Here is a 24,783-nt window from a genome sequence, read left to right on the forward strand (position 1 = left end):
TGAGCTGAGCTGCTTGAGAAATGGACCCAGGTTGCTTCCACAGTCACTATAGCCACCAGTTGGCCACTGCTGCTGCTGCTGTTGCCGCTGCCTCTGCCACCACCTGGGGCCAGTGCCAGCTGGGAAAGCCCTCCCACACTGACCTTTGGAGCTTTCTTTGTTGCTTGTGATTTGAGGGAATCTGGGAAACACCCCCCTGCTGGGAACTCTACCCTGGAGGTCTGTTCAGGTTTTGTTCATCCCAGTGCCGTATGGCCAGGTCTGGGCTCCACTCTGCTCAGCGTCCTGTGAAACAGACCTTTCCTGTTGGCCTTCAAGGTTACCCTTGGCTGGAAACCTCTTTCACTCTGTTGTTCTGTGGTTTCTGTTGCTCTAGAATTTGTTGAGAGCCATTTTTTACAGGTATTTTGTGGGCTGTGGGGGAAATGCTAGAGTATATGGGTCTTTCTACTCCATCATCTTGGTTCTGCTGTGGCGCTCCACCCCCCAAGCCCCTCTCCGCTGGACCTATTCTAATGAACTATGATTATGTCATTTAGCCTTGGGCAATTTAAACAATATTCTTACCCAACCTTGAGTAGAAAGTTAGATGGGATCTGACAAAGATTGAGGAAAGCTAATTTAATCTCTTTATCAGTAATGTCCTTCAAGAGCCTGAACTTTGAAATGAAGACTATAAAAAAAGGGAAATTTTGGATCTCCCCAAATCATGTTATTAATAATCACTTCTCTCACTAGCATGTGATAAGCATTTAATAAATGCTTGTTAATAATATGAAAATTGTTTTCTAGTCTATCATCATACATACATATGTACGTGTGAGGGAGTTCTAGGTAGGGACAGGTTGGATAGATATCTTACAGTATTAAAAAAGGAACATGCTTCTTAAGTCAGTGATTAATTAAGCACATATCCTAGAGATGAAAGGATTTTGCTGGTCCTATTAATAGTGTCTGTCATATCATGTGAGATCCAGTTTAGCCCAAAAAAGTTCAACCTTGATCCTAAGACAAACCAGGAAACCTGAAAAAAGACCATCTATAAAACAAGCAAAAATACCTCTTAAATAATAGCAAGGCTAATCAACTGTACATTGGTTAAGGTCCTTATCATCTCGTATCTGGACTACTGCAGGAGCCTTCTCACTAGTCTGCCCACCCCACGTCTTTGCCACTCTAGTCAGAATTCCATTCAGTTGCCAAAATGATTTTCCTAATGTGCAGTCTGGCTATGTTGTTCTCTTACCCAATAAACTCCAGCATCCCTCTGCAATGTCCAGGATCATATATAAAATGCTCCATTTGGCTTTTTAAAACTTTCACAGACTGACCTTTCCTACGTTTGCAGTGTTCCTTTACTTTACTAAGCTTTTAAAACCCTTTGATGACACAACCATGTCCCTGCTTTTGTTCCTTGTGCTTGAGCAAAATTACATCTCTTGACTCCATGCCTTTGCAATGGTTTTCCCACCTTGACTGGAATGATATCCTTCCTTACTTACCTCTGCTTCCTAGCTTCCTAGTTCCCTTAAAGACTCAGCTCAGATCCCACCTTCTGTATAAGGGGCATTTGAAGTCTTGTCTTCTGTCCATCCAACCTCTCTTCCAGCAACCTATTAGTGCCTTTCCTCTGAGATGATCTTGCCTTTGTACCACTTGTAAACCCTTGTAGTTTATCTCCTGTTTGATCATAGTTTGCATGTTCTCTCCCCCTTTAGGTTGTGAGCTTCTTGAGATGAGGAACCATTTTTTTATGACTTTCTTTGTACTTCTAGTGCTTAGCAAAACACCTTACATGCAGTAGGTACTTAATAAATTCTTATCTGTCTACAAGCAGTTAAACCTCTTCAGCCCCAAAATTTTTTTTGTATTTCCTTGAGATGTTGCCTTATACTTCCACTCTATATACCAGAAGTACTCCATATTTATCCATCAGGATATCCACCTGGTACAATACACAAATATCCAAAAATAGGATACATTGTTATATTACTAACAAAGTTCTGGAAGGTAATCATCATGACCTGGGTTCTGAGAACTGTTTTCAAATGAAGAAATAAGTTGTCTCTCCATTATCAATGGGAAACTTATTTGACCATTTTTAAAAACACTTCTGTAAATTTGTATTACAAAACACTGGATGTAACATCTTTTAATCGAGTTATGATTTTTCTTAAATTATATCTTAAATCTATTTTCTAGATAAATAAATTATATGTAAATTTTCTCCCAGCTTAAAGATGGAACCCAAGAGTAAAGGATTAAAACAGCAGCAACAACAACATAAGAAGCTTCTAGCTGCAATGTTATCCCAAGATTCTTTTGAATCCATCCACAGCCCCACACCATCTGTAACAGAAGAAGATATTGACAATGAAGATGATGCAATGGAATTGCTGGGTAATTTTAAAAATTAATAATTCATCTTTCTTCCTTTTTTCTGGTATTGTAAAAAATGACATAACTAAATGATGTTAAAAGTTAGCTTTTAACGGGGCTAAAAAACCATCGCATACATTTGTCAGTCTTTCACTGAAAGTTGTAAGTCAGTTTGGCTTAAAACCACTTATTTCTTTCCTCTTAAACACATCAAGAACTTATCAGAACAAATTTAATCTTTGTATATGCAGTCTACTTTCTTACGACCTTTGCCTCTGGTTATTTTTAAATCAAGTTTTATTCTGTGTAAATTAGAGGAAAATGCAAACTTCTTTATAGTAAGTTCCATTAGCATTTTCTGGTTGGCTTCTGGGAACCTATTTTCTTCTATAAATATGTACAAGTATATTTAGTCATCTCTGCCCACTCATTCCAAAAGAATGTGCTTTGTTCCAGTGATATTTTGGGAAACAGAACAAGACAGTTCATTAATTAATGTTCTTTGTGTGCCACAAAAGAAGAAGCAATCCATTGTAATGAGTTTTTATTGGACAAGTACTAGGAAAGGTATCTACAATCTGCTATAATTCAAAATAAAACTAATCAATGCACTGAACATTAAAATGCATATTCACTTATTGCAAGGGAGTAACCATATATTTTCTTAAATTTAAAACTGTTGTCCTCCTAGTCTTTTAAGAAACACAATTGTGCACCACATAATTTCAGTGATCAAGAGTAATACAGAAGTGCAAAAATATTATTTAATTAGTTGATTAATTATTTCTAATTCATTGTGATTTTATTAGAAAAAAACAACTTCCACATTATCACTAACATCTTATGGTCATATTTAATACTGGAATGAATGAATATGAACACTGGAATACTGGATAAAACTTTGCTAAGACATTTATTGGAAACTAATACAGAGCAACTTGTTTTCTAATTTTTTAAATGATTAGTTTTATATGGTAAAAACCATAAAATACAATCTTTCTAATTATAGCATGTGACACTTGTCTACTTACGTGAGCCACAGATTCATTAGGCCAAAATTGATAGATCCTCTAATATTTTCCTGAGTTAATAATGAATGACTGCCTTCACTGACATGATAAGAATACAAACACACACACATACATTCACATATATATACACAGACATATATACTGACATGTTCATATACATATCGATGACTTTTGAGTTCTTAGCATGTTAAGTTTAAAAGAAAGCAATTAATATCAATAAAATATTATCCTCAAATGCATTTGTGACACATGGACAAACAACTGGACTTAACAACAAAACCAATGTAAAAGAACTATTTTTTTTTTTAACATGAGCATAGTCTGTCAAAGAAAGTTGTTATGGCTGTTTCTCAATGATAATGTTTTTGCTCGTGGTTTTTGCATAGAATTGTAGGTCCAAGAGGGATATTTAGGAATATTCTTTCCCATTACTGCTCCAAGTAAGAGGACATCAAACTTCAGATAGATTGGTGTCATTAAAAATCTTTTAGTTTCACTCTGAGGATGGCTCTAAAAAGAACCTTTGATCCCTAGCCCAACACCAAATCATTTATATGGCTGATCTTCTGATGGGCACTGCATAGCTACATAGAGTTAAAAGATTCTATTTCTTTAATAACCTATTAGCTTTTATCCATACAGCTTCATTCATTCATTTAAGCTCTTATTGAGTATCTTCTATTTTCAGTATATTATTATTGGTACCAAGAGAAAGGAAAAGAAAAAAAAAAGGAAAGGAAAGAGAAAAAAGGAAACAATTCCTAAAAGACTTTATGTTCTTTAATCTTTAATCTAACTTAACAATTTAGCTGCAATTTTACATTTTGGTTATTCCTCTGCTTCTGCTAATTGAAATTTATTTAATTTCACTTATAATTAGAAAGTCAGGATGAGCCCAATTGAAATAGTTATTCTCTTGAACATTAGTTAATTGACACTTGGATTTGTATTATTCTGTTGTATTCCTACCCCTCCTTTTCACTCTTAGGGAAAGAAGTTTGTAATTTCCATTTTTGTTATAATACCTACAATGGAAGTATCCTCATTGATCCATAGGCTATTTCAGAACTGTTCCCTCTGAAGAAGTATTTCCTCAAAATATTTCTTTTTGAAGTCTATATAATCTGAGAGTATTAGTGGGTAGACCTCAAGTCAGGAAATGATCTTTCATTTTGTACTTTCAACTCTTTCAGTTCAGTTTACACAGGCACATAGCTAGAATGAGAAGGGCACTAAGGAGGGGATATGACAGCATGAAAAGTCTGGATTCCTATAAGTATTTAGTAGTTCAACTGATATTTTTCTGACATTATTTGGAGCATTTGGATTTGTTATTGCTATCCCATAGATATGTGATTTGGCACTTTCCCCTCCAATTGGCAAGAGGGTTTAATAAGAATTATGTAGAAAAATTCTTGAGAAAGGACCTAGAACAGAAACTTTCCTGCAATAAAACAGCAGACATTGATTTGAAAGAAATAAACTTCATTTGAAATTAGTTTTTACCTTAAAGATACTAACATTCCTAGAGTTCTTTCTTGCCAGAGCATATATTCATTTAAAACATAATTTTAGCAAAATAATTCTTCCAAAGGTCTAAATCAATGTCTACTGTTATGTTGCAGGAATATTTCTGTTCTAGGTCTTTTGTCTAGAACTTTCTACATAACCCTTACTACTTTGATAACTATATTTAATTATAGTTGGTTTCTTTTGCAATGCTATGTACTTAAAAACATGATTTTCAGAAGATGTCCATAAGTTTTATCAGATAATTAAAGGGGTACATGACCCCCAAAAGTTTAAGAATCCCTACACTAGCAAGTATTCTCATAGATTAATAATTACTGAAAATAATTTTATTTATCCTCTCTTTTTCTAGAAAGAAAATGGCCTCCCATAATACTCCTTGATTCCCTCAACTCCCAATTTTTTAAATTTACTTTTTCCTTGGTTTTAGTGACTACTTATAAAAAATGAAAGACAGAGCTTAGAAGATGTACTGGAATACAGAGAAGATCAAATTTTCACTCTATAGAGTAGCTATATAATATACATTAAGTATTATTGGTGAATAATAAGTTAATAATGGAAAGATTTTAAGATCTGATACTTCTCGATTCATAAAAAAAAATACTGCCGCCATTGCTAATGAATTTTAAATCCAATATTAATCAGTTAATGATCATAGAAAAACTAGTTTTAAAACTTCTTAAAATTAAATGTTTTCTACTTTTTAAAATTTTTATAGAAAATGAAAAAGTTAAAATATCCATCTTTCTTCTCTGCAAAATTTCATAACTACCTATATTGTCATATTCGGTTACAGTTGTGAATAATTCAAATTATGTTAAATGCAATTATATTTTAAATACCTAGTATACTTCAGTATTTAAAGAAACTGTGATATGATATTCCATAAAATGCATTTTCCTAATTATTTGTTTTATGTTTCACCTCAAAGCAAGACACATTTGCACATATAATTAACTTAATTGTCCTTCAGCAATATTGGTTGATTTGAAAAAAAAATACAAGACTTCAATAATTAGAAATCACTGGAAAGAGTGAATATTGATTTATTCATTAAGAAACTGCAAATAATCCTTTACAAATAGTTTTGCACTCTGTTCATGATATTTTCCAGTCATTTACCTAAGGAAAATGAAATTTTTTTTAATATAGTCAAACATCAGAAATTGGAAGTTTACTTTGGAACCCTAGCATGCTGTTAATGAAAATTATCAACTAAACAGTATATTAAAATAAAATTTTATTACCTATAATTGCCATTACTTGAATGAACTACTTAGGATATTGTTACTATCAACCTTTTTATAACGAACAAAGTCAGGAATCATATTGTATCCCTAGTGCATAACACACAGTAAATTCATAAAAAGTGTTTTTTTCATTCATTCATTCCAATTAATTACATGCAAATAAGTATGCAAATTTGCAGAGCAGAGTTTTTTTTCTTTATCCTCCTATAATATTTTTCTAAATTTAGCAAATCCACATTTTAGAGAAAATGGAAAGGTAAACATGAGTTCCTAAGCTGAGCTGAATGACCACATACCCTGATATCACTAATTTCCGGATGCATGAGGCAGATATACAATCTCACTGAAAGGACTACTCCTACCAATGGTAGCAGTCACTGCTCTAGGAGAAAAAAAAGTTATGGAACAGTCTTCCTATAAGTACTGTATTTTTCTAAAATATGAGTTATAGAATAATATAGGGATAATTATTCTGTCATAGTACTTAATAATCATCAAAGAAAAATACTAAATTGTTTTATTGAATCTTCATATGGAATTTGAGGAAGTATATTAACATTGAATGATATTTTACCTTTAAAATGTAAACTCAATATAACTTTTCTATTATATTAATGATGGGATTATTACAATCGTGGTTGCCAGCAATTTTATTAAATATTTATAATCAGTTTGAAAAAATTCCAGAATTCAATTTACTCAATATGGATATATTAAGCACCAACTATATTTCAGATACTATGTTAGATTCAGGGGATGCAAAGACAGAGATGAAATGTGGTCCCTGAACTCAAGAAACTTACATTTTCCTGGAACATTATTAAATAGCTAAGAAAATAAAAGATCACTGCAGTAGAGAAAATAGTAAATAACTCTGTGCCTGGAAGAAGGCAGCTGACTCTCTCTTTCCCTTTTCTATCCCTACATTCTCAGAAATGACTATTGTAATTTTTCTCCGTAACAAGTGAATATAATTTATTCTGTAATAGCTAGCATCTGAAGAGTGCTTTGAAGTTTCACTTGCAAGCCATGGCATTACTGTCCTGATGTCATGGCCCTCTTTGAGAACAAAGGACAAATAGCGACAGCAACAAGGTTTACAAAGCACACTGCAACTGTTATCTCATTTCATCTTCACAACAATCCTGGGAAATAAGTGCCATTATCATCCTCATTTTGCAGATGAAGAAACTGAAACTGAGAGAGTGTAAATGACTTGCTCAGGGTCATATAGCTAGTAAATATCTGAGGTAGGATTTGAACTCGGATCTTTCTGACTTCAAGTCTGACTCTCTATCCACTGTGCCACCTAGTAGTAGAAACTATGACTGGACTATTACTTGCATAACTCCAGTTAAAATTCCAGTCTTGTAAAAATGTTGACAAGAAGAAATTTTAAAATAATTTGGTGGTTCTGAGGCCAAAATATTCTTCCACTTGTCACTTTCTAGTCTTGCTCCATACTTGTAAGAAAATTAAAATGAAAACAAAAATATTTAAAAGATCTTACTAACAATAAATTGAACATTTTCAACTAGCTCTCATTTGCTTTGCATTTGAGGAGTTGAAATAAGGTTAAGTTATGCATTTATTTTACACAACATATGCAAATGTGTTAGGCAGCCAGTGGCTCAGTGGATAGAGCACGAGACCTGGAGTCAGGAAGACCGGAGTTCAAATCTAACCTCAGACATTTCCTAGCTGTGTGACCCTGGGCAAATCAGTTAACCTCTGATTGCCTGACAGAATGGATCCTCTGGAGAAGGAAATGGCAAACCCCTCCAATATCTTTGCCAAGAAAACCCCAGATGGGATCATGAAAGGTTGGTGACAACTGAAACGACTGAAAAACATGCATGTCTAAAATTGTGTCTAATATGAGGGAGTTTCTCCATGTAAAGCAACCTTTAGGTAAATCCTCTTACTAAGTATAAAGTCCTTTTGTAATATAAGCAGTTATACTAATTGATCTGTCCTGTGATTTTGTTATTTTACTCAATTGGTTTCCTAAAAGCAGGATAGCCTGTATTATCCCTATTGCATAGTAACTGAAACATCAATCAGCTCATTTAGATAAAAACCAAAGGAGCTCAAAGGATGTATTTTAAAGGGAAGAGAGTGAACAATCCAGACAACTTTCCAGCTTTCTGCTTTGGTTCCTCTGAATACTAACAAAACCAGGGGGGTTACATCTGTAAATAAACTTGCCTCTTTAAAGTAAAGATTATATTTACAAGCTCAGATTTTTTCTGAAAAGTGAAAATATTTTGCACAAGAAAACTCAAGAAGCCTTATAACCACAGAAGAACCATTGTTACTTAAGGGAAGCCATACAGTACAGTGCAAAGAGAGGCTGGTGGATTTGGGGTCAGAGAATCTGTGGCTTAAACCCCCACTTGCCCACTCCCCATATGACTTTGGCATGTCAGTTTATTTCTTGAGGTCTCTATTTCCTCTACTGTAAAACAAGAAAGTTGAATTCGACACTCTTTAAGGTTTTTTCCAATTCTAAGTCAGTATCTCTTTGATTTGTTTTGACATGCTGAAATTTTAACATCTCTCCCTCCTTCTGTTCTCCAAGCTGGGTTTTAATTGTGCAATTATATTTGTTTCCAGGCTAGAGCTGTGTTGTTTATCAGGATCCTTATTATCCTGTTTCAAAATTATAAAAGAATCAGATGCAGTGACATCTCTGTCTGTAGGAATGACAAGTGATACTTCTAACTATGTAGAATGTAGCCTAACGTGATAAAATAAAATTCAGCCTGTAGAAAGTATTTAATCTTGAAATACTAATCTCTTTGTTTATTTCAAGGAGATTTTCTAGAACAATATATGTACAGCAAGTTCATCCATGTTATCACTTCCTGCCTTTGGTATTCTTTTCCAGAAATGTTTTTATAGGTACCTATATATAATTTTAATTTGATGTTGGGAATTTAATTTTTAAAACCTCCACAATACATCCATCTGATAAATTTTCTGCTCCAGTCATTTTAACCTACTATGTTTGTGAATTGAAAATAATTGGGAAGACACTACTTTCAAATACTCTGGGAACTTTAATTGTAGCCTGCTCCAGTGATTTTTGAGAATGGTGAGTTTAGACAGCATTAGCATCTTCATTGGGTCTGCCAAGTCTTAGCCATTTTTAACTGTGATGTAAGATTAGCAGTAAGAGTCTTAACTTACTGAGTTTGCTTAAAGGTTAATAGAATGAAGATTTCTAAGTTTTCTGAGATTTTGAAATATTTCCTAGAAACAAAAATTTTGTAGAATGTCTTTATGACACAGAGATTTCTCTGCTCTTTCCACCTGAATCTTCTGTTTTGAGGCTACACTTGTTATAGCACCTGAAAAAAATAATCAAACTTTAGGATACAGTTTTAATACTAAAATTATGTAAACAATGTGTATTTCTAATATTTACCCTAATAGACTATTTTTACCGTGTTCCACCTTATCATATTAAACTTCATTTCAATTCCCTTTTTGCATCTCTCAGGTGATAAATACAATGCCTTCAACTGCCCCTTGTCTTTGTGGCATTTTCTTTGAAATTTTATTTGTACTGCATTTTCTGTATTTTTTTCCTGGTAGTGACTGGGAATACTACAAAAGAGGACCACATTTTAGAAACAAACAAACAAAATCTCCATTTTCCCCCAAATAAAGCATACCAATACAAACCCCCTTCAGTTACCAGTCTTGTATATGCAAATATTTATAACATATAATAAAAATATTGTTGAAATGTGAAGCCTAACATGGGATAAAATCTAAAACATAATGAAAAAGGCATTAAGATTAGAAAGATACAATTTATCCTTTATGGTAATTAGAAATATAAATATACATGGACTTATGTGATTCTATTACATGCATATAATTGTATGCAAAATATATACTGAAGAAAATATTTTCAGTCTTTTGAAGAAGCTATGAAAGGTACCTTCAGGATAAAGATTTGACAAAAAGATTCTAATGCTTAGAATTATTTGATGGATACCAGAAATATAACTTGATATATGTTTCCACGTTTATTCTTTCTCATGGAATACCCACAATAGATATATAACAATTTTGGAGGAAAAGTAGTTCATATTTCTTTTTAATATCCCTAAATGTTTTACATATATTATTTATTCTTTTACTAAAGATCAGTACCACAATGTACTCTAGGGGTGTAGAGTGAGTATTTGTTAGAGGATCAAAATCTTGAATTTGACCCTGTAAAACCTTGGAGAACTTAAATAACCTCTTAAAACCTCAGTTTCTCTTTGACAAAGTGAAGATAACAGTTATCTGGCTGCTTCCCAGCATTCTCACATGGGTAAAAAGATACAGTTCTTTGAAGTTTTTAAGACTCCACAAACTATACAATGCTATGGAATTAAAAGTTGTTGCTGTTATTAAATCTAATTTTTATTTGGGGGAAAATTAAGACATGGTGAGGCATTTACATGACTTGACAAAGGCTACACAAAAATTTGATCTCCATGGTGAATAATTTCACCGTAGGAATGAACGATTTCTGAAAAAAGTAGCCCTGACATTTTTGTCTTCCCTCATAATTCCCCAAAACCAAAGAACCATTCTTTGGCTCAAGTCGACCAAACAGAGGACCTAGGAGGGAAAGACATATAAATGTTGTGAATTTCACTATTTAACTTACAAATTTCTATGTAAAGTGATAAAAATGTTGAGAAAAACATTATTTGTCCTGAAAAGTTGCCCCAATTTTAAATCATGGTGAAAAAAATTCACTTTTTTTTAAAAAACAGCAAAGTTTTCATAGTTTTGAGTTAAATTAACTTTACAGCCAAACTTCACACAAGCATCAAAAGAAATGTTAGATATTATTAGGGTTGTTGTTGCTTTAATGAAATAAATTGAGTTGTGTCTGCTTCAAGTATTTAATAAAAACAAATAGTGATTTTATTATGCACAAGTAATTTGTATGACTTATGAGAATGATTTAATTTAACTGAGCACTGATTTTTCTGTTAAAACCTTTTCTAAAGTATTGCTAAACCATATATTTGATATCATACAGTTTCTGTTATAACTTTGCATATAAGCATGATTAATTCCACCCGTATTCACATTTTAACATCAAAAGCGATGGGCTGTAAAACTTGTTATTAATGAGTTGTTCTTGAATTGTTGTGTTTTAGATAATGCGTTGTTTGTAAGCAGTAGAGTGATTTGTTTAGATTGTCATGTATTAGATCATTGTTGCTGAATCACTGAAGCATCTCTGGATAAATACATTAAAATGGATTGTGATTGAAGTTCAATACTGACTTTCGTGCATGTTACCCGAACAATTACCAGAGCCCATCGATTTTTTTATCTGAAAAGTTTAGCTTTACTGGAGTTGGCACGTCATTGAAGATGAAAAAATAAAGAAGGTAATTTGTTTCCAGAGATATTAACATTTAAAAATTCATCAGTACAAATTTTAAATGACTATTTCTTTTAGGTACCCTAATTTATCAGTCCGCATTACTTAGTAAGTATGTACACGAAAAGTATTCTGGTTGGTTAGCAATATTTTATATTCATTTATTATTTCTAAAGAAAGAATTCTGGTGAAGTAGGCAATAAACTTTTTAAAATGAGATCATTGCCTACATACAAAAGAATGCTTAAAAAATATGAGAGGATATTTTAATAGAGACCAGCCTTCTGGAGGGGGCAGCTAGGTTCCATATCAGACCTAGAGAAGACTCTCCCCCAAGTTCAAATTTGGCCTTAGATACTTATTAGCTCTGTGACCCTAGGCAAGTCACTTAAATATAATTTTCTCAGTTTCTAATCTATAAAATGAGCTAGAGAAGAAAATGGCAAACCATGCTAGTACCTTTGCCAAGAAAATCCTAACTGGGGTCATGGAGAATTGAACACCATGGCGGGGATGGGGGAGAAACCTTCTGGAGGATTTTTTTGATTTTGGATAATGTGTTTTCTTTTTGCAGAATAGATAGGAACACCTTATTGCTTTTATAAATTCAATATGAAGCTACTCATGCCTTACATAAAAATCATACTAACATAAACATTTTTAAAAAACATTCAGTTTTATGAATCATTTGCTCTGATGTAACAGTTCATAAATTAATCATTTGATTATCTCTAAACTCCACTTTTGGTCATACACTGACTAGATTTAAGACATTTCCCATAGATACTTGATACTATTTGTTGCATATTCATTGTCTTAGTATGGATATATTTCAAGAATTTTCTTTTTCTCTATTTTATAAATCAAAAGCTCCTCTTAAAATCAGAAATAATTTAGTTCATTTGTAACACAGTGAGTAGAAAGATTTCACACATGTAAAAGGTATTATTACATGTTCACCAGCCTCATTTGTAGATTACCCTCCTACATTTAGCTTGATTTATTCCTATGTTTAATCTTATACTAAAATTTCAACATATCTCTGATTAATCAACTAAACACAGAGCCTCAGCTTTCATTCATTAATTATATTTCATTTTAAAAACTAAGATGCCTCTTTTTTCAATACTACTTATTTATATATCCCCAATAAACCCCTTAATCTTCAAGATTAATATTAAATGTTCTGAATATGTAATTTACTAACAATGGAACCAGTAGTAAACAAAGGTGTAGACAATTATTTATAATATTTTTAGCTTTGAAAACGGTCACAGTCAGAGTCTTGGTTCACTCAGGATAAGAAACATATCACAACAATCCTCTTCACAAGATAAAGGTCACAACTGCATCATAAAAGAAGGAATATAACTTTATTTTTTTCCTCCTCCTCTTCTCCCTCTAAGTGTGACAGGAAAACAATATTGTCAGCTTTTCTGATGCCCTCATGCTTATTAATCTCCCTCCAGAGTTACTTCTCATAAAATTCTCTTCATAAAATAAATGTTTAGTTAGTTTCAACTAGAAAGGCATTTCTTACCTTCTTTCACTTTTTTTCTATAGTTTGCTTCATAGATCCTCACAGATGTAAGTTAAACTCATCCAATCTCCCTGACTCTATAGGAAAAACCATCTTATAAAGTAAAGTTATAATTGAGCAACTCTCCTTTTTAAGGAAACAACAGTCTCTGCATAGACTGCGTAGGAGAGCCTTAAATAGAGGACAAATGTGTAAGAATATATGTAGGACAAAAAAGAATCTGGTCTGTTTTTTTGTGAATATGTTGTCTTGTGTTTTGTAGTTCACACTAATTTGGGTAGAAAAGAAAAAAAAGACTGTTTAGAGATGGCTTCTTAATATATTGTTATTATTTCATCATACTTCCCAATTGAAATTTTTATTTAAATTTCCTAATTAACTTTTTAAACAAATCAGTTCTGGACAAAATTTTCAGTGCTGTGCCAAGAAATATCTCGGCTTTTCTTCATTCAGTGACATCATAGATAAGACTGGAGGTAATCAAATTTCATAAAAATAAATGAATCCGTTGCAGCAATTTTAGAAGATTATTTTAAGCATTGTCAAGAGCAAGAGCAAATATTTTAATTTTTGTGTTCATTTGTCGAAAAGGAAAAAAAAATCAGAGACAGAAAACATATTTTATGAAATTTCCAAGGATTTGCTCTTATGGTGTTACCCTTTTGTTGCCGGCCTTCCTCCACCAAGTCTTTCCAAACCTAGAAAATAATTACGTTAGTCTTAGAATGCCACTTTTCCCTTTTTTCTTTTGACTGTATTGGATCCGTTTCTTTTCTGGGAAGGGGCAGGGAATAAAACCAAAATTCTTTATTATTCTTTAAACTTATTTATACTCCAGAATAACTTGTCTTTGGCAGAAATAATCACTGAAGTTTGTCACTTTAAGGATTAGCAAATACTTTATACATATCAAAACTATATATATATATGTGAATGTATTATACATATATATATGTATAGGTGTGCATTCCTATACAATACATACTGCATATATTCAAATACATGCTTACCTATCTGCATGCAAATACCAACATGTGTGCATGTACATGTTCATATACACATCCATATAGGTAGAATAGACATAAACCTATTGCCTTGTTGCCTGAAAAGTCTGCATGAAGTTTTAAGTTTATTGACATTTTTCCAATACCCTATATACTATTTTCATCATAGTAAATTATTTCTTCATACTTTCAACTAACTCTTCCTTCTTCAATGGAGAATTCTACTTTATATAAAAAGTATAGAATCTACTTTTTGATAGGACTTTTCAGACATATTTGTAAATGAAAATCCATGACAGCTACTAATACAGAATAGATTGGGGTTTCCAAGTGGGTTCAGGCCAGTTTTGGAGTACTTTCTTCTTTGAATAATGTAGAAAACATTTAGTTGGACTTTTTGCTACTGTGTCTGCAAATGCCAATAGGTTATTACATTTCCATCTTAAAGATATTTTTCCATTTTTCACTTATGTACATGTTTCAAAATATTCACTTTGGGGATGGAGAATGCAAAGCCTGCTAGATAAAAGTCACCAGAAGCACTGTAGTCATTGTATTCTCCTCAAGTGAACTAACTTTCCAAGGAAAGATTTTATTGTATTATAACCTTTGTCTGATGGGGCCTGTCTGATGTAGCCAAAAGATTAAACAACATAGAGCAGATCGAGTAATGGATGAAATAGAAAGCTCAGTGCAGATTTGATTGCATGGTTTCAAAAAACTGTAATCAATGTTTTTGAATGTCCTAATATCTGAATTCTCTAATGAATAATAACCTTGACCACATCTACTACAAGTTAATGTCCTACAGCTTTTTTCCCATCTTCTTCCTTTTACAATTTTTTTCCAGAACACAGAGAGTTCCACTTAGAATACAAGTAGTTAATAACTTTGGTGAAGAGGCAGCACAATGTATTACCAGAAAAAATGCTGCATTTGGCCTCAGAGAATCTGGGTTCAAATTCAGCCTCTATTGCTTACTATGTTTAAGACTCTCCAAAATCATTTAACCCTCTGTAAAATGACCCAGTTGGCTATATGGCCTTTAAGGTTCCTTCTAGGTAATTCTGCTGAGATCATCAAAGAGTAGCAATGAGATTATTGGTACTGTAATTGCTTTTTAAAGAAGATTTTGTAGTTAGGCCCTAAGTAACTATTAACAATAGATTATCTACTAACAAACTCACAAAACCTAAAACATTCTGGAAACTACGTCTATCATGGCCATTTTATAAGCTATTTTTATACTGAAATGACAGATGTCAATTTCTTGGTGGCTAATTTTCTGGATTTATTCTATTAACGACAATAACAACACAGCATTTATATATAATGCTTTAAGGTTTGCAAAATGCTTTACAAATACTGACTCATTAAATTCTTACAAAAACCTTGGGAGATAGGCACTATAAAAATAGTCAATTTTAATTTATTTTCCTGAAAGGGCAACTTAACCACTGAAGGGTTAGAATTTTAAAATCATTTTTTGAGTGTGTAGGTACAACTTGGAAATTTTGTTACCAATTCTTTTGACATTGGTAATCCTGAGTCTCAATTTTCCATAGGAAAACATGACAAAGGAGAGTTTTTGCTCAGTTCTGTGCACCACTTTTTAGGAGGGACAGTGGCATGCTGGGGAGTATCCAGAGGAGGGCATCCAGAACCATGGGACGACCCAAGACTATGTCCTATAAGAGTCGCTTCAGCTCTGGAGGGAAAAAATAAGAGTAATGGGTAGAAGTTGCAGAGAAGAGAATTTTAACTTGATAAAATATTTTAAAAATACTAACATTTATAGCTGGGTAAAAAGTGAGAAGTGGCTTCTCCTTCACTTTAAGCAAATGGCTGACTCTTCGTTGAAGATAGTGTTGAAGGGAATGTGGGGATTCACCTGAGAGCCTCTGGGGTCCTTTCTATCACTAAATTATATGATAGCACTTAGGTGAAGCATAAAATGGCATCCATAAAATCTGAATACTTTAGCTATATGAACATAAGAAAAATATCCATCTCATTTCCCATAGTTTACATATAGAGTATATAATGTGACATTAAGTGAATGATTGAATGAATGAAAGATCATGTATTAAATACTTACTCTATACAAACACTCTACTAAATGGTGCTAATACAAATTAAAAAGTGAGACTCCCTGCTCTCAAAGCACTCGCATTCCAATGGGAAAAACAATACATTAAGTAACATTATTGTTAAAATAAATAAAAATTAGCAATGAAAAATAATTTCAATATTCTTGGACAATAGTACATTTTATGTTTTTAATAACACTCTATGTGTGTGTATATATATATGATTGGTATCCATCTAAATATTCATATAAAATAATTATTTATAATTTTGAGCAAGTTTTTAGTCCCTAGTGCTCCTGAACTACAATATCAATGATTAGTACTCAATATAAGGAGAAAATAAAACAAATTAACCGGCACTTTACCTTAGAGACAAGTTGAGGGAGGAGGAGGAGCAAAAGTTATTGCTTGGAAGGAAAATCTTCTATGAGAACATCGAGAATTTTAATGCCGGGAGTGTTCTCTCTTATGCTACTTTCACTAAAAGTGAGACTAACTCCACTGTCTTCACTTATTTTTCATTTTGTAGAATCACTTTCATATTTTGACTCACTGATATCTTTTCTTTAGGTTCACTTCTGGCTAGGAATCTATGTAACACTTGTTTTTGATATTGTTTTTAGAATGTCACGGAAATGTGACATTGCATTATCATTAAAAATATTCGTGGCTCTCATTGCTACAGTCTTATTTGGGTGATGTTTTCCAACAAAATTTTGATTTTCGTACTGTGAATTTTTGTTTGTCCTGCAAGACAAATTTTGCAAAAAAATTATTCCTCATCCTGCGAGGCATACCATAAATCAGGTTACTCATAAACCAAAGTTCTACTGTACACCCATACACACATATATACATAGACATACACAAAGCTTTAAGAGCACTTTAATACAGGCCAATATTCATATGTGCTTACCAGGTGACACTGTGTTAAGGACTTTACAATTGTTATCTTATTTGATCCTCATATAATCTTGGGAAGTAAGTGCTATTGTTATGCCCATCTTCCAATTGAGAAAACTGAGGCAAATAGAGGTTAAATGACTTGCTTAGGGTCACATAGCCAATAAGTGTCTGAGGCCGGATTTGAACTCAGATCCTTCTGACTCCAGGCCCAGAGCTCTAGCCACTGCACCATCCAGATGCCCCATTTTATCTTCCGTACAACATTGGTGGATAGGTGCTGTTGTTTTCCCTATGTTACAAATGAAGAAACTAAAGCATAGGGTAACACAGCTAGTGTCTGAGGTAGGATTTTAATTCAGATTTTCCTGATTCTGTATCCAGTGCTCTATTCCCTGAACTATATGTTTATGTTTACTATATTATAGTGAAGTTTATTGAGAGATATTTAGAATTATAACTAGGTCATGGATGATGGAGGGAAAAATATTACTCCTGGTTCTCTTGGGGCTTCCTTATATGAGAGGTGTTCTTAACTGCTCTGTAAGTTTTCCCATTCCTATACCAGCTGGTAACTTTTGCCCAGCAGAGGCACAATAAGTTCCCGCAACTAGAGTACTGGACATGGAGTTGGGAAGCCCTAGATTCAATCCCAACCCCAGACACGTACTACAAACTGTATGACCTTCAGAAAATCACTTTGCCTCAGTTTTCTTATCTAGAAAATGGGGTAATAATAGCACCTACCTCCCAAGGTGGTTGTGAGGATCAAATGAAAAAATATTTGAGAAGTATTTTTTAAAACTTAAAGAGCTATATAAGTGCTAGCTTCCAAGATTTCTCCCTATACACAGAACAAGTCTGATCTCTGATAAAAGCTGTTGACTTTGCACAAACTTCCTCACCTCTCAGAGATTTTTAGGTAAAGTGCACTGATAAGGTGATATCTGTTGCATCCCTTCCTAAGCATTATAATTGGTTGAAAAAATGAAAAAGCAATATATTTTTTTATATTACATAATAGATGTGAACAATTTTAAAAAACAGTTGATGAAGAATTCTATGACTTTGTCAATGGCATATAAAACTGGATGAGGCACTGCAGAAGGCTCACTGACTCATTCATAAACATGTCATAGTCATGTGGTCATAATAGTATGCATTCATCTTCTATTCATATTTGGTTATTAGCCAATGAAATCAATTGTATTTTCAAAAATTTGTGGTGCATAGCCTAAAATGATACGGCAATGTCTGATTTTTGTGGCTTGTTTACTGCTTCTCTTTTCTTGCTGATTGTACCACATGTACCTTCATTAATTCCTCAGCAGTGAGTTCCTTCTCTGTGAATTTAATGATTGTTCCACTTAGATCACCTCCTTATCTGAAAATTTACTGGACTCTCAAGTTTTACTATGAGCCTTATGAGAGGGTAACTGTGCCCCCATCCATTTCAGATACTCCTTACATTTTGGTCCCCTTCAGGCAAATGTCACCATGTATAATTTTAAAATCTTTGCATATAACACTAAAGAAAAGCTTTGCTGTGTCAAGTACATAGCATGTAAATGTGTTATATACTCTTCATAAAGTCCTCAAGCAATTTTTAAACATGAATAACTCAGATTTTATATTCTATCATAGGAAAGAATACTTAAATGGCCTTTAAAGAGAAAGTTTTAATTTATGGGAAGGTAAACTAGATGATGTGAACATCAAAGTCCCATGATAGCCATTTTTGTTTGTCATAGATTATGAAATAAGAATTTAAACAGTTGCACAATATAACATTTCTTAACTAATACATTTTTCTTTAAATTCTACTTTTATTATTTTGATCATATATATAACCTAAGGTATTCAAGTTTTAAAACATTGCTTGAAAATATACAGTATTTCCATAGAGTAATAAAAACATCCTAACTCTATATTGAATATAAAATCGGTGCTTAGAGATATATTATTTTTCCATGGGGCAACATGAAGTTGATTATCTTCAATTAACTTACTACCCATGCATAATTGTAATCATAGTCAGCCCTTGATTCTGACTTACATTGAAAAACCCATTAACCTCCTTTGTAAGTGAAATAGTCTAATTAGTGTTTCATTACAAAGAATTGATCCTAAATAAGACTGCACATGCTTAACCAACATTCCTGTGGTTGATGTATAAATGCTAACTAATTATAGATTGTTTTGCAAAAAAGTATGAATTCACGTTAGGGTTATGTTAAGGCTTTTACCACTAAGAATGAAAGGATTCACAAAGAAAATAGGTCACAAATCTTTGCTATTCTCAGACAGATGCACACCTTAAGTCTCAGAGAGTTTCCAGAACAGTTTAAATTACTGATCTCTATATTGTTACCTGAGGTGGAATTTGGACACAGGTCTGACTTCCTACTATACTGTTCTGTCTATTCATCAAGAAATAAGACTGCCCGGTTATCTGACCATCTACATCATCCTGCCAGAAAATGTATTGAGGCTGCAAACCTCCCAATATGCTAAGGATCAGCTCCTTTTCACCTAAAGATGCTTGATGGTCATAACTGGCACTGACACAAAAATCCCAAAAGAGATATCCATTGCTTGATTATTTAAAAAATAATAATTCTGACATTTTTCAAGTTATTTTCAAAAAGTTGGTATTTAATTATATAGAATCATTAATTATTTAATTATATGGAATTATATTAATTACTTAATTTTATGGAATCATGCATACATATTGCTGTGCTGAAGGGATGTATTATTATAGCTCATGAGCTTGATAATTCCTATTAAAAACCTCATTCTAAGATAAATTTTGGTGTTTTAGTGGGGTTCAGTCTGCCACTACCAGCTATGATCATGAAGCATCATGAGGTGAAAAGAAAGCTGATCCTTAGCATATTGGGTGGTTTGCAGCTTTAATACATTTTCTGGCAGGATGATGGAGAGAGACAGAGAGAGAGAGAGAGAGAGAGAGAGAGAGAGAGGAAGAACAAGAAAAAAGAAGAGGAGAGATAGAGAAGAAAGAAAGAGAAAGGGGGAAGAAGGAGGAGGATAGAGGAGGAGGAAGTGAGAAGACAGAGAAAAACTTTACCTCCATGGGTAAAGTGGGAAGAAAATGGGAAAAACAATAGCCTAGGCTAGATCTGAAAGTTGGTGAAGCTGTGTTTCCTCAGTTTTAAGGAAATCTTTTCAAATAAAAAGAGTGCTACTATATTCTTAGTAAAAAGCAGTCTCTTCAATTTCATCATCATGACTTTCAGGGGACAACAGTTTGGACTCAAATTGATCTTTCCCTGCTAATAAATAGAAAGCCACTTTCTCCATCTATTCAATTGACATCACCATCATCATGATCATCTTCTACCAAAAATGTTCCTGTTAGCACACTGTCAACTTATTTTGCTACGTCAGGGACTTGTTTCTGTAAAGTTCTTTTATCAAAGTGTTTTCCTCATAATGATGAAAAGTAAAAGTAGATCATACAAATGGAAATCATCAAACAATTCATTTTAAGGGACTTGTTATTCAGGAAATACAGTGACCTTCATTTCTGATTCCTACTTATTATTTAATCTGTATTGGCCAAAGTAGTTCACTGGCTAATTTTTCTTTCTGTAAAAACTGGTGATGGAATCGTTCCAGCCCAGGTGTCCTTCATACAAACATCCTAATAATGGGCATTCTTTTTGGCAGGCTGAGAGGAGACACTAAGACTTGAGAACAGGTGGGAGGCAGTAATTAAATATTTCAGAACATTCCCTGTCTTGATTCTTGGCCCAGCTCAGCATAATTACCACATAGCTCCAGAAAGAACAATGAACATTTCCACTTGGATGTGAACAGATGCTAAGGAGGTTGTCTCTTAAGGTTTTTCCATATTCGTGTATAATTTATCTTATCATATTAACTTGGAAATTACTGGCTGCTTATCAAAGTAGTGGAAATTATATTGATTCCTGAAATGTTTAACTCCGGCATTATCCAAGGCAACAGGGTCCAAAGACCTTGCCAGCTGGGTTGCTAGGTAATTTGGTTTCTTTTTTGCAGATCAATATTAGGAAACTGCAAATTCTCTATTTTGTTTTGTGCTATGTAAACCTAGCCTCTGTGGCCATACTAGAAAGGATGATTTCAAATTTAAAAATTGGTCCTTTTTATTGATTTTAGAAAATTAGCATTATGTCTGTTTTAATGGAGAAGAAAAAGAAATTAAACGATGGCTTGGTTGACTTTCAGTAAGTTATAATTTTTGCTGGAATATTCTCTTAGATCCATTAGCAGAATATAAATAACCAGAAACTTCGGACTTTAATGTGTTTGATGTGCTGACTATCTCTGTCTCTTGTGAAGGGTCTCCGTTTGTTCTGAGATCCAGCTCTAAAATAACTTTTCACCTAGTGCACCCCCAATATATGACTGATCATTTTTCAAAAAGACTGTATGGATGAGAAAGCATTTATATGAGTTGGTCATTAGAGACAGCCTCTCCATTGCCTTTCTTTTTGGTCCTGAATAATTCCTTTCAATCCTGCTTCATCTGATTAATTGAAATTCTCATTGAAAATAAACTGAACCATAAAACAGGGTGGTTCTTTTATGCATGCTTGTCCTCAATGATCGTTAGCTGATCTGAGAGAAGATTTTAGTAAGATGTCAGTAGTTCCAGGCCCTACAAAATGTTTGCTCCTTTACTTGTCTCACCATGTTTTTGATGGTTTAGTTTTAGTTATGAGAAAATAAAAAGAGTTACCTGTCAATCTCTCATTTTCTCAAAAGACAAATTGATTCATTGGAAAGCATAATGACAATTTTTGACCAATATGATATATTTTGAAAGGATAGCAGTACAGTTTCCCACACAACTATGATCTGGGGAATCTGCAATCTCATTGAAACATCTATTCCCTCCAGTAACAATCCATAACCCATTTATACCTTTTTGATCCATGCAATATTTGTGCATTAACACTCCTGACTCCTCTATAAAGGTCTCAATCAGTTTGCTAAATGCTCATGCTTTAGCATTATGTGGACAACCATTCAGTGCTTAAGCTGTCTTTCTTTTAATCTATCAAACTTTCCACATTACCCTTTCAGATCATACAGATGTATTGTTGAAATGTATAGGTAGACAGATTGATGCAGATATATAGATAGATACATAGACAGATAGATAGATACAGATATACAAAGATACATAGGTAATTTATGCATTTACATACACACATATATACATATATACATACACACACAATCCTGAGAGAGTCTTTAGTTTATTTATACATGTTAGCCACCTATACATTTATTTCCTTTCTTTTAGGCATTTGGTATTCCATGATTCACAGTCATATGCTATTACCATCAGAATACTGGTCATAAAAATAAGGATATTTGTTTTAAGTAGAATTGCTTCCATAGCTTCCCAAATGTCTGCTTTTTCCCGTCCTAATCAGTTCTGGGTCTAGTCCGTTGTTCTTCTGCAATGTTTATCAAAGATGCAGGTGCCTGCAGATTTCATTTAGGATGCTCTGCAGAGTTCCAGAGCTTGATGCAATCAAGGTCATCTATAAACAGGAACATTAGAAGAATTTCATAATCTTAGAGGAAATGCCTCTTTTATTTGACCTCTGCAGTGAACATCCTGCATGCCAGTGGCAAACATGTTTGGTGAGCAAATATCTCCCACTTTTATATCTTGTTTAACAGTGGTAATCAAAGGATTGTCGAGCAAAGTTATTTTTGTTGTTTTGATCTAACAAGGACTCTTATATAAATTTAACAGATGCGTGGGAGACCCATCATTGAACAAAAGCCTTTTAGGCTATATATTACTATAAATCCAATGATTTGTTAATAATCAACAAATATTAAACATAGTGGTATGTATCATCTTCACCTTTTAGTCAGTTATATAACTATATAACTATGAAGATGTAGTATATTGTAGAAAATGACTCAGGAAAATCTGTCTTTTTCTTCTTTTATTTCCATCAAGTATACCCCCCCATACTGATGATCATTTTTCAAGAAACAAAAAATATGTCATCTCCAGAAGAGATTTCTCTTTGTTTGCTGGTCTAGTTCAATTGGTTCATTAAGTCGAAAGTGTCATTTCCAATTCCTCCCATAGTACATAGGATTTTAAACTTTACAACTCAATATGGTGGCTCCACAGTAGAAAGAACATTGTCTAACAGAAACCCAGAAAGATCTGTTCCATTCTCTATCTTTTCTCTTCTTGGTTTCATGTTAAGTGATCTGACCATGGCACTCCTCTGTTCAAATGCACTGGCATCCTATTGCCTCTGGAATAAATTATAAACCCTTCCATTTAGGTTTTAAAGGCTCCACCCCACTACCTAGCCACAACCTATCTTTGCAACCTCATTGTAAATTTTCTCCCTTCCTGTATTCCACCATCCAGCCAAACTGGACTTTTCTGTGTCCCGCACATATGACACTAGTGTACTGACCATCCTGCATGTGTGGAATGTACTACCTTATTTCCACTTTGCGTAATCCCTCTCTTCCTTTAAGACATGACCAAAGCACCATCTTCTGTAGAAAACATTTCTGATCTCTTCCCTCCACTGCTCATTCTCTCCCTCCCAGGTATTATCTATATTCTGTCTATAGTTATATGTGGGTAGCTTTGGTACATTGGTACTTGCTGTCACTCCTATCATAATGTAAGTCCTTGAAAGTAATGATTGTTCCTTTTTTCTCTCATTTTTTGGTAATTATATTCCAATAATTAGCACAGAGCCTAATACATAAGTGTTTCTTGATGGAGTGATTGAGTGAGGATGTTGAAATTGTTTGGTTAATATTTTTGTCCAGGCTTTCACTGTGTTTATCTTCCTCACTATTACTCTTCCTTGCCTTCTAGACTGATACTTTTCATAATTTTCAATCATCTTCCTCCATAAGGTTTTGCAAATGAGTTTGTATCATAAACTAATGATGCTCAAGGCTGTCTTGTCTTACAAGGCAAGAAGAAATTCTTGCAATATGCAGTTATGAGCTATTTATCCCCTAATTTAATGCCATTTATATTTTTCATCTTTAACATTAATGTTGGTTTTTCCTCTAAGAAGTCAATAGTCTGGCTGCAGAAATGGTTCCTATATTAATAACCAGAAACTAGCCAATTTAACCCTGGTTTCATAATCACCCAGTAAAATTCTAAATCTTTCCTGTTTACTCCTCATGCCAGGAAAAGTATGTCTTGAATATTGAACATGGTAGAAAATTAGATTGATTAGTGAATGAAATTGAATGCAGACTGATAGGTTGGCATCCTGTTTGATAAATCAGTCTCTTTTGGGTGTGGTTAGAATGAATCATCTCAAAACTTAATCACTTGATAATTCTCAAGTTCTGAACCAGACAGACAACTAAGTGAACTTCCTACACAACACACACATACCTGAGCAAGAATTTCTTCTAAAACACACTACATAAAAGGTCACTGAATAAAGGCTGCAAGGTGACAGTTGTTAGAGTATATGACTTGGAGTTTGGAAGATCTGAATTAAAATCCTGCCACAGACTTATTATTTATTTGCTCCCTGGCAGTACGCTTAACCTTTTTCAGCCTATTTTCTCAAGTATAGGACCTCTCTCACGCAGTTTTGAGAATCAAA

General features: G+C 33.5%; 1 protein-coding gene across 5 annotated transcripts in view; it reads left to right on the top strand.

Moving 5' to 3' along the window:
- Positions 1–24,783, top strand: part of C4H8orf34 (chromosome 4 C8orf34 homolog) — a 451,431-nt gene that overhangs the window by 170,351 nt on the left and 256,297 nt on the right. For all 5 annotated transcript variants that reach the window (XM_072604793.1, XM_072604790.1, XM_072604789.1 and 2 more), the window contains one exon: positions 2,234–2,400. In XM_072604793.1, coding sequence (XP_072460894.1) covers positions 2,234–2,400 — 167 coding nt within the window. The remainder of the gene's footprint in view (positions 1–2,233; positions 2,401–24,783) is intronic.

The sequence above is a fragment of the Notamacropus eugenii genome, chromosome 4 (assembly GCF_028372415.1).
Source record: "Notamacropus eugenii isolate mMacEug1 chromosome 4, mMacEug1.pri_v2, whole genome shotgun sequence".
Taxonomy (NCBI): domain Eukaryota; kingdom Metazoa; phylum Chordata; class Mammalia; order Diprotodontia; family Macropodidae; genus Notamacropus; species Notamacropus eugenii.